At 40.7% G+C, this 11376-nt stretch overlaps 1 protein-coding gene across 5 annotated transcripts; it reads left to right on the top strand.

Moving 5' to 3' along the window:
- Positions 1-2758: 2758 nt before the first annotated feature.
- LOC117496610 (clumping factor A-like) lies at positions 2759-10756 on the top strand. 5 transcript variants are annotated; one of them, XM_034148319.1, is made up of 4 exons: positions 2882-2979; positions 9430-9599; positions 10228-10379; positions 10410-10756. In XM_034148319.1, the coding sequence occupies exons 1-4, from the start codon at positions 2947-2949 to the stop codon at positions 10646-10648; spliced, it is 594 nt and encodes a 197-aa protein (XP_034004210.1). In that variant the 5' UTR covers positions 2882-2946; the 3' UTR covers positions 10649-10756. The 5 variants fall into 5 exon arrangements, with proteins under 5 accessions (XP_034004211.1, XP_034004210.1, XP_034004208.1 ...); XM_034148320.1 differs by lacking the exon at positions 2882-2979 and adding an exon at positions 2759-2859 and having other exon boundaries at positions 10228-10756; XM_034148317.1 differs by having other exon boundaries at positions 10228-10756.
- Positions 10757-11376: the final 620 nt, after the last annotated feature.

Genomic DNA, 11376 nt, shown 5'->3' with positions numbered 1-11376 from the left:
ACCCTCCCTCTCACTGTAAAGAGTTTTTGAGTCTACCCTCTCTCTCTCTGTAAAGAGTCTTTGAGTCTACCCTCCCTCTCACTGTAAAGAGTCTTTGAGTCTACCCTCGCTCTCACTGTAAAGAGTCTTTGAGTCTACCCTCCCTCTCACTGTAAGAGTCTTTGAGTCTACCCTCTCTCTCACTGTAAAGAGTCTTTGAGTCTACCCTCCCTCTCACTGTAAAGAGTCTCTGAGTCTACCCTCCCTCTCACTGTAAAGAGTCTCTGAGTCTACCCTCCCTCTCACTGTAAAGAGTCTTTGAGTCTACCCTCCCTCTCACTGTAAAGAGTCTTTGAGTCTACCCTCCCTCTCACTGTAAAGAGTCTTTGAGTCTACCCTCCCTCTCACTGTAAAGAGTCTTTGAGTCTACCCTCCCTCTCACTGTAAAGAGTCTCTGAGTCTACCCTCCCTCTCACTGTAAAGAGTCTTTGAGTCTACCCTCCCTCTCTCTGTAAAGAGTCTTTGAGTCTACCCTCTCTCTCACTGTAAAGAGTCTTTGAGTCTACCCTCCCTCTCACTGTAAAGAGTCTTTGAGTCTACCCTCCCTCTCACTGTAAAGAGTCTTTGAGTCTACCCTCCCTCTCTCTGTAAAGAGTCTTTGAGTCTACCCTCCCTCTCACTGTAAAGAGTCTCTGAGTCTACCCTCTCTCTCACTGTAAAGAGTCTTTGAGTCTACCCTCTCTCTCTCTGTAAAGAGTCTTTGAGTCTACCCTCCCTCTCACTGTAAAGAGTCTTTGAGTCTACCCTCCCTCTCTCTGTAAAGAGTCTTTGAGTCTACCCTCTCTCTCACTGTAAAGAGTCTTTGAGTCTACCCTCCCTCTCACTGTAAAGAGTCTTTGAGTCTACCCTCCCTCTCACTGTAAAGAGTCTTTGAGTCTACCCTCCCTCTCTCTGTAAAGAGTCTTTGAGTCTACCCTCCCTCTCACTGTAAAGAGTCTTTGAGTCTACCCTCTCTCTCACTGTAAAGAGTCTTTGAGTCTACCCTCTCTCTCATTGTAAAGAGTCTTTGAGTCTACCCTCCCTCTCACTGTAAAGAGTCTTTGAGTCTACCCTCCCTCTCACTGTAAAGAGTCTCTGAGTCTACCCTCCCTCTCACTGTAAAGAGTCTTTGAGTCTACCCTCCCTCTCACTGTAAAGAGTCTTTGAGTCTACCCTCCCTCTCACTGTAAAGAGTCTTTGAGTCTACCCTCCCTCTCACTGTAAAGAGTCTTTGAGTCTACCCTCTCTCTGTAAAGAGTCTTTGAGTCTACCCTCCCTCAGGCAGTCAGATCTACACCAGTGTCGGCACTTCAGGTAGAGGTCGGAGAAATACCCATTTCTTTGAGGAGAAAACAGTTAATTGTTAATTACTGGGCAAATCTACAGGGCCATGAAGATACTCACCCTACTAAACAAACTGTACAAACAAGTTGGGAAAGTAACACAATTATAAATAAAGTTTTTGTGTTTGTGTTTCAGAGTTATGTAAGGAATTCAAAGTTAAAGAATGGAATATTAGTCTGACGGTGTTGTTATCAGCTGTTCCACCATGGTTGCTACCTCAACCTATAGTAGATTTATCTTTATTGAAACGGTTACATTCAATGAAAAGTAAAATCAATGTGCAGGCGTATGTGAACACTGTTCTACACGAACACTGTTCTACGCGAACACTGTTCTACGCGAACACTGTTCTACGCGAACACTGTTCTACGCGAGCACTGTTCTACGCGAACACTGTTCTACGCGAACACTGTTCTACATGAACACTGTTCTACATGAACACTGTTCTCCATGAACAATATGGGCACTTTATACAGATATTTACTGATGGATCCAAAAATCCAGAAAATGGTCAAACTAGTTGTGCATTTGATGTTCCTGAATTAAAAGTCAAAGTGGGAAAGCGGACAAGTGATCACATGGCAGTGTACTCAGTAGAGATGATGGCTATCTCACTAGCACTTCAGAGGGTAGAGGAAGTGCAGCCATTGAGAGTGGTCATTTGCTCTGACTCCAGCTCTGGAGAGTATAAACAACTTCTCTTCAGAATGTCCTCAGGATATTTTACACGTCATGTTTAGGTTAGTTCATCTAGGAATTGTTGTTCAGTTTGTGTGGGTTCCAGCGCATGTGGGTATTAGAGGGAATGAGGAAGTGGATCAACTGGCAACATGTGGTTTGAAAGCAAACCAGATTGATATTATGGTACCCATCAGTAGAGCAGAAGTAACATCTGTTACAAAAGTTGTTATCAAGCAACAATGGCAAAAGCGATGGGACAGTAACACCAAAGGAAGACATACCAGATACAAAGGGAAGTAGGAACGGGAAGCACTTGGGGGAGTAGTAGAAGAGAACATTAACAGCAGGATCACATTGGGTCACTCTGGATTAAACTCATCACTGCATCTGATTGGAAAACATCCAAATGGCAGCTGTGATGGTTGCCAACAACCAGAGACAATACATCATGTATTTTTTAGCTGCACGGATTATAACAGACAAAGACTCATTCTGAAAACTGCACTGGAACAACTCAACATCAAGGACATGGGTCTCAAGGCAATATACGAAAGTAAATCAAGAAATGAAGTTAACAAGCTGATCTTCAAGTTCTTCAAAAGCACTGGTCTGAGGACAAGGATTTAGTATAAACATTTAATAAATCAACAGTAGGTGGCGATATATGCTCCAAGTGGAAGCGATTCGCCATTAAAGAGAAGAAGAAGAAGAAGAAGAAGGATCCTCAGTAATGATTTGAAAGTGACGCAGAGACATCGGACTAACCCTCAGCAGAGTTTATGCTCTTGAACACAACTTTGGATCAGAAACCCAGAGGTAAGACTTCATTATCATCATGGTTGCGTGAAGTGAAGTTGTTTCCTTGCTCTTTCCTGGCTGCTAGTTCAGTGAGTTCTGGTCGAGATGAGACTGATATGGAATCTGTGGAAGCTTCATGTGAGATGTGTTTTGTGCAGATAGGATGACTTTGTTGTGAGTTATGTGTTAACTTAGCATGTTTCGCTAAGTGTTTCAGAGGCTTGGTGTTACGTGTTTGGTTTAGCTAAACGTGGTATCGTCTGTTCGCTGAGTTTCTTCCGGTTCAGTGGGTAAGAAGCATTAATAGGTTGTTAAATGTTAAGAAGCTCTGAGACTATATTATACTATTTAATCTCCTTGTTTAGCCGAAAACATTTGATATTTGAACATTACAATAATAATAATTATTAGCAGTCGTAAAATAAGTATCAGCTCCTTGTTGTATTATGTCTCTGAGTGGAATATATATTCCACTCAGAGACATAATACAACAAGGAGCTGATACTTATTTTATGACTGCAAATAATAATGATTGTAATGTTTCCATGTTCCATCAGGTGAGTGAGTGCACACATGGAATCGAGTGCTGCTACAAAAACCTGAGAGAACGTGAGAGATAACATAAATAAACATAACTAAAGAGCAAAAATGGCACCCAGGAAAAATCCAAACTCTGACGAGGTGGAGGAGATCAAGAATTCTCTCGACTTCTTGTCAGCCGAAATTAAAACAGTCGCGGCCCAGCAAAATAAAATCATGGAGCTGATGGGAGAAATACAATCTCTGAAAATGCAGAATATTGAAAAGGACAAAAAGATCACTTTTCTGGAGAATCGAGTGGACGACCTCGAACAATACACCAGGATGAACGATTTGATTATCAACGGTCTGAAGACCAGACCCCGAAGCTATGCCATATGGGCTCAGAACAGTCTCATAATACATACATGCACACAGAAGGATTCACACTTGTATTTCATGATCCGCAAAAGGATTCACACTTGTATTTCCGGATCCACACTTGTGTTTTTCAATGCACACACAAATGTGTTCCGTTTCATATACATGTAAATAAAATCCAAATACAGAAAAAAGTTTTACATATGTATTTTTGATCCTCACATATTTGTTTTCCGTTTAAATCCCCTGCACCTACAAACACAAACCGCTTTCTGTGCATGGATCGCTGTGCATTCGTGTGTGGGTTTTTTGAGACTCCCCTGACGGTGACCCGATTCGTACTTGTAATTGTTTCTATCTATAGCCAATCAGATGTCTCCTCAATTATAAGCCAATCACATGAGCGCGCCCCCACGAGGGTAGATTTCTTGCATTCATGTCACTTCATATACGCATTTTGCGTAGTCCGGAGCAGGGTTTCCGCGGACAGAATTTAATTTTACCGGACAAATTTGAAACTTACCGGTCATGTTTCAATAATAATAATTATAAGAATTGTGTAGCAGCGTTTCCGTTAGGTAATTACCGGACTATGACCGGATAATAACACGGGAGTAAGGATCATCTCTTTTCCTCTCTCCCTCCCTCTCTCCTGACAGCCCGTCAGTTTCTCATGCAGCTCGCTAAAATTCACTCGCGTTTATGTCCATATCGATCAGATCCAGCTCTCCTGATCGGCCTTTATAGAGAGCACCGATCAAACTATTAAGAGTGAATATCGGCCGATAATGACCGGCGGGGCTCTCCCCGTTGACAGTTCACTGTCTAGCACTGGCTTCGTAGTGCACTGATCGATTAGGCTAAGCTAACCTGTAGCTGCTCCCTCCACACTCACAACAACTTCATACAGACATAAATAAAGCAGCTGTATTCGCCATACAGGAAACACACATTTAAAACAGTTTTGCCTGCCGTTTTTGTGTACACAAGCATTCATTAATGGTTCGGAAAGTGGCACTGTACCTTAATAATATAAAGGCTTGTATTTGTGTGCATTTCCTGCTCGGAAAGTGGCAATGTACTGAGAGTGGAGGTGTCCTGAGATTAGCGCCTGCAGGCAGGCTCCATGGACCTGTCAGCTCCGGACAGCGCAAAATGCGTACATGAAGCGCTACGTCATGAACGCAAGAAATCTACCCTCGTGGGGGCGCGCTCATGTGATTGGCTTAGAATTGAGGAGACATCTGATTGGCTATAGACAGAAAAAATTACAAGTACGAATCGGGTGACCGTCAGGGGAGTCTCAAAAAACCAACACACGAATGCACAGCGATCCATGCACAGAAAGCGGTTTGTGTTTGTAGGTGCAGCGGTTTTAAACGGAAAACAAATATGTGAGGATCAAAAATACATATGTAAAACTTTTTTCTGTATTTGGATTTTATTTACATGTATATGAAACGGAAAACATTTGTGTGTGCATTGACAAACACAAGTGTGGATCCGGAAATACAAGTGTGAATCCTTTTGCGGATCATGAAATACAAGTGTGAATCCTTCTGTGTGCATGTGTGTATTATGAGACTGTTCTGAGCCCATAATGCCAGGGTGGCAGCGGCCTCAGAGGACTCCGCTGCCGGGAGAGGTGGAGCCGACGCTCCGGAGGTGGACCGTGAGTCGCTGGAGCAACAGGTGCTTTGCTTTTTGGACAGCAAGGGCATATCTGTTGACAGCGGAGATATTGAGGCCTGTCATGCCCTGCGGAGCAAGAACTCAACAGCCACCCCAGCAATAATAATCCGGTTCATCAACAGGAAAAAGAAATATGCACTCCTCAGACAAGGAAGGAAACTGAAGGGGACCAATGTTTACATCAACGAACACCTTACGAAGAAGAACGCGGACATCGCAAGGAGAGCACGTATACTGAAGAAACAAAACAAGATTCAAGCAACATGGTCGACAAATTGTAAAATGTTCATCAAACTAAACGGATCAACAGCAGAGATGGCGAAAGTGATCATTATCAGGGACATCACCGAGTTGGATCAGTTTGATGAATGAAACATCAAAATCAACATAAGGTAACTCAATCGCTACACACTGAAATGAACACACTAAGAACACCCATGATAAGCTTGGACAAAATTGCTGAATATAAAAAACTGGACTTGAAATGTTTCAAATACACGGAACATAAATCGCAAGATATTGAAAAGGATATTGACCCTGAAAATAATTTCTACAAGAACATCCATAACCAATGTGAATACTACACAGAAGATCAACTCAAAAGAAATGGATTGATGGATGGATCAATATCAATATTACATTTCAATAGCAGAAGCCTAATTTCAAATGTATCAAAGATCAAACACTGTTTAAGGCAACTGGAGAAACAAGTTACAGCCCTAGCAATATCAGAGACCTGGCTTAGTGATGAGCAAGCTGACATGGTTGAAATCGAGGGATACAACATGTTTTTTACTAATAGGACTCATTCTAAAGCTGGGGGGACTGCACTTTATATTAACAAAAGTTATAAAAGTAGATCTGTCAGTAATATGTCTTTTGCTTTAGACAACATCATGGAATGCATAACAGTAGAAATTGAAATCTAAAAATCTAAAAACCTTCTGATAAGCTGCGTGTATAGAAAACCAGGATCATGTGTTGACACATTTGAGAAAAAGCTAGCTGAACTTTATAACTACACAAGCAGCAAGAAAATGCTTTTTGTATGTGGAGATTTTAATATTGATTTGCTGAACCCACAAGAACACAATGCAACTACAGAATTTATTAATTCTATGTATAGCAACAGTTTATATCCTACAATCACACGACCGACCAGAATAACATCACACAGTGCTACACTCATTGACAACATATTCACAAATGTTATGGATAGGAAAGTAATAAGTGGAATATTAATAAATGACACAAGTGATCACTTGCCAGTCTTTGCAACAATACAGAACTGTACTAGGATCAAAAAAGACACCAGAACAGTCGTAATTACAAGACACAAAACACCAGAGTCTGTCAATTCTTTTAAAGAAGAATTACGTAAACAAGACTGGAACAAAGTGTATGTACCAGATGTAAATGAAGCTTATGAATCATTTCTAGATATTCTATCAGGGCTGTATGAAAAACATTGTCCTCGTGTAAAGAAAATTGTGAAACAAAAATATGCTGAAAAACCATGGATCACTAAGGGAATAGAAAATGCTTGTAAAAAGAAAAATGAATTATATAAAGACTTGTTAAAGAATAGAACAGTAGAGGCTGAACAAAAATACAAGACATACAAAAACAAATTAACAAAGATAATACGATGTAGCAAAATGGATCATTACAACAAATTATTGGAAGATAACAAAAATAATATTAAAAACACATGGAATGTATTAAATACCATTATTAAAAAAGGAAATGGAAAAGCACAGCACCCAAACAGTTTTCTGTCAAAAGACAATACAGTCATTTATGACATGACCTCAGTTGCTGAACAGTTTAATGAGTATTTTGTTAATGTTGGTCCTTGTCTAGCTGGGGGAAATTCCAAATACTGGTAGTAGTGAAGGTGTAGAAAGTAAAGATATAAATGTGAAGGAAACTATATTCTTAAGAGGGACTGATGAAAATGAAATTATTGACACAGTTAAAAAACTAAAGAGTAAAAGGTCTACAGACTGTCATGATATTGACATGTATACAGTTAAAAACATTATTGAATGTATAGCCAAACCACTAACTCACATCTGTAATCAGTCAATACAAACCGGTGTATTTCCAAATAAAATGAAAACTGCTAAAGTCATACCGATACATAAATCTGGAGATAAACATGTACTGTCAAACTATAGACCAATTTCATTGCTCCCACAGTTTTCTAAAATACTGGAAAAAATCTACTATGTAAGACTAAATGACTTCTTCACCAAACATAACATACTCTATGAACAACAATATGGTTTCAGAGCAAACAGAACCACATCATTTGCAGTTATAGAATTTATGGAACACATTACTAAGGCAATAGAAAAGAAAGAATATGCAATAGGGATATTTCTGGACCTTAAAAAAGCATTTGACACGGTTGACCATGAACTATTATTAAAAAAACTACAGAGATATGGAATTAGAGGTGTTGCACTATCATGGCTATCCAGCTACCTACATAACAGGAATCAGTACGTTGAAATACAAAGTCATACATCACAACTACTACAGGTTACATGCGGGGTGCCTCAAGGCTCTGTCTTGGGGCCATTATTATTTATTCTGTATATTAACAACATATGTGAAGTATCAAAAACTGTTAAAACCATTCTTTTTGCAGATGACACAAGTCTATTCTGCTGTGGGGACAATCTAGAACAGCTATTGGTCACAATGGAAAAGGAACTGAGCAGGATGAAGATCTGGTTTGACCAAAATAAATTAACATTGAACGCAAGCAAAACCAAACTCATAATATTTGGGAATCGGTCGACCAATACAGAGAAGAAACTCACTATAAATGGCGTCCAACTAGAAAGAGTAACGGAAATAAAATTCCTTGGAATAATCATAGACAATAAATTAAGTTGGAAACCACATATAAGCTATATCAAAGCCAAATTATCCAAATCAATAGCCATTCTAAATAAAGCCAAATACCTAGTTAATCAAGCTTCCTTGTTTATGCTGTACTGCTCCTTCATACTTCCATACATGATGTATTGTGTGGAGGTTTGGGGGAACACATACAAAACAAATACACATCCTATCTTCATCCTGCAAAAAAGAGCAATACGAGTTATACACAAAACTTCGTACAGAGAACCAACAAATAAATTATTTATCAAACTAAAAACACTAAAACTACAAGACCTGGTTGACTATAAAACCATTCAAATTATGTACAAGGCTGCAAATCATCATTTGCCTCATGGTGTCCAGGGACTTTTTACACGGAGAGAAGGCATGCACATGTTGAGAGGAAACTGCATTTTCAAAAAACCACCCGTACGTACAAATGCCAAACTTCATTGCATCTCATCAAAAGGTGTTAGTCTGTGGAATAAATGTAGTGATGCACTGAAAAATTGTACAACTTTATATAAAATGACAGTATTATTCAAGAGCCAAACCATTCGTGGTTATGAACAGTACCTGTACAAATTATTTTTGTTATTTCCTGTAATTGTAAAAGTAATTACTTCCTGATTGTTTTTGTAAAAAAGTATCAAGACAAACATGTCGCTGATGACGATGACCTAATTACTTCATTTATACTGCAAGGAAAATGTACGCTAGAAGGGGTAGGACCAGAACAGTTTTTTAAGCTTCTTCTTGCCCCTGTTGAACACGACAGAGACTATTTAAGATTTATTGTTGTTTCTTTTTATTTCTTTTTTGTTTTGCATTATCATTATTATCTATTTTATTGTACTTTGGTATAATTATTATGAGTGAGAAGGAAGAAAAGGAAGAAGCAATATATATTATTATTAGTATTGATGTATGTTTTGTTTCTGACATGTTCAATAAATTGACATAAAAAAAAAAAAAAAAATGTTGTGATTGGACGAGAGACTCAACTTTTCACTGCCATTTCTAGCCTGTAGCTGCTGAGCATCTGATGATAAAACCTTTCTTTGTATTTAAGAATTGTTATTTTCTCTTTTGCCAAATAAGCACATTGCAAAGAAGGCAGACAGGAAGCAGAGCCCTGAGGAGATGCTGGCCGCTCTGGCTGAAGAAGATAGCCAGTCAGACTCTCCGGTCGACTCGGAGTCGGACGACGAGGACCTCCTGCAGCCGGAGAGACGCCGGGACTCACATCATGATGTTCCACCATCGGAAAGGTACGTCTTCTCTTTGGTCCATTACTTATTGATCTGGTGTAAGACAGGGGGGGTCCAAACTCTTTTCACCGAGGGCCACATGCAGAAAGATATACGAAGGGCTGGGCCGCTCAGAGGTTTATTGCCTCGTAAGTTATAAGTTAGCAAAATGTAGGTAAATTAGGCGTGATACATGAATATGCTTTGATCCCAGCTCTCTGTAGGGTTTCATTTATCTTGTTAGCATCCCTTAAAACAGATCCTCAGAGTCATTATAATGACATGAAATAGGAGAAGGGTCTATTTCAAGCTTGTGATGGAAATAAGTTGTTGGGCTTCTGTTGAGTGAATTCATTTTAGAAGTGGGCTTATTAACACGGGTTTCATTTGTGGGCCATTTGTCATTATACTTTATGAATTAGCTGAGGCCGCATCTGGCCCCCGGGCCGTAGTTTGGACCCCGCTGCTGTCAGATCATTCATCGACCCACCTTATTGTCCCGTAGTGAATAAACTCACACACTCAGCCTGGATGGTAACTTCCCCAGAACAGGAAGCATTTACCTCAACATCCAGTTAGTGTGACGTGTCTGTTTGGAGTTACATTTTCAAAAGTATAAGCCAGTGAATTCATCTGTTTGTTTTCACAGTGATGAAGAATACGAGTCTAAAATGGCTTCTGCTCCCCCCTCACATCCTCAGCCATCATCTTCCTCATCTGGATCTGAATCACCCAAAGACACGCAGTCCAAAGGAAAAGCCTCATCAAACCCCATGAAGCGTGTCTGCAGGTCTCCCCGAGGTGGGTCTCCCCGAGGTGGGTCTCCCCGAGGTGGGTCTCCCCGAGGTGGGTCTCCCCGAGGTGGGTCTCCAGCCCTCAGATGCATGCCCATGTATTATGGGGAAGATGGCACCCAGTCCAGGAGGTACTGCAGGAGGTGCAGAGATGCTGGCTCCAAGAGGGTGAAGACACCGGTCTACTGCAGCAAGTGCCAGGTCCCTCTGTGCCTCACTGCCAACAAGAACTGTTTTACGGAGTGGCACCTAAACCCTCACATTCAGGATGTATGAAGTTCTGCCAGTGTGTTGTTTTCACCTACCTCTAAAGTAGAGTGTGGATTTCTTGTATATTGTGTTTAATGTTTGAAATAAATCTGCTCCAGTTGGAGTCAAACTGTGCATGTTTTTTTGATGAATGGGGAGAGGTATAGAGGTCTGGGTGAATGATCAAAAGCAGTGTGGTTCCTGAGAAAGGTCAAAGGGCACTGATGGCCCTGATGTACCCAAAGGTGAGTCCGCCTGGACCTGCCTCTGCTAAACCTCTCAAGTTTCACTAATGGCGCGTTTCCACTGCAGCGCGGAGCACGGTTTAAGAGGGCTGTGACGTCAGCGGCCGGTCTTTGGTTGCGTTTCCACTTGGCCTAGTACCGGCCGGCGGGTCCTAATTCACAGTTTTTCTGGCCTCATAAAATCGTGGGTCTAGGGCCAGAGACAACGAGGCTGAGTCGGGCTGAGTCGGGCTGAGTATGCTAAACTAGAGAGAGCATCGCTGGCAAGGGGGCTACAACTACAACAAGATGGACATATTTGACCGTGATTTAATTGTAATACACGTTTCAAAATGATGAAGTAACAACATACTGATACCGGTTAGTAAAAACCATGAATTAATGCTTTGACAAGTCTGCAGACAGACGGCAGGAGAAACACCTTTTAAAATGCGTGTTTTCTGAATGGAGATTGGCTAAGCTAACGCAGTATATGCTCCAACCAACCTGAGGCCTGTACTACGAAGCCGG

Source organism: Trematomus bernacchii, unplaced genomic scaffold (assembly GCF_902827165.1).
Source record: "Trematomus bernacchii unplaced genomic scaffold, fTreBer1.1, whole genome shotgun sequence".
Taxonomy (NCBI): domain Eukaryota; kingdom Metazoa; phylum Chordata; class Actinopteri; order Perciformes; family Nototheniidae; genus Trematomus; species Trematomus bernacchii.
The sequence above is the reverse complement of the archived record's forward strand: the minus strand, read 5'-3'. Positions and strand labels throughout refer to the sequence as shown.

Coding starts and splice junctions, on each gene's coding strand:
- LOC117496610 (XM_034148317.1), top strand. CDS start 2,947: ATGAGACTGATATGGAATCTGTGGAAGCTTCAT. Junction 2,980..9,429: donor GGAATCTGTGGAAGCTTCAT/GTGAGATGTGTT, acceptor TTGCCAAATAAG/CACATTGCAAAGAAGGCAGA. Junction 9,600..10,227: donor GATGTTCCACCATCGGAAAG/GTACGTCTTCTC, acceptor TTGTTTTCACAG/TGATGAAGAATACGAGTCTA.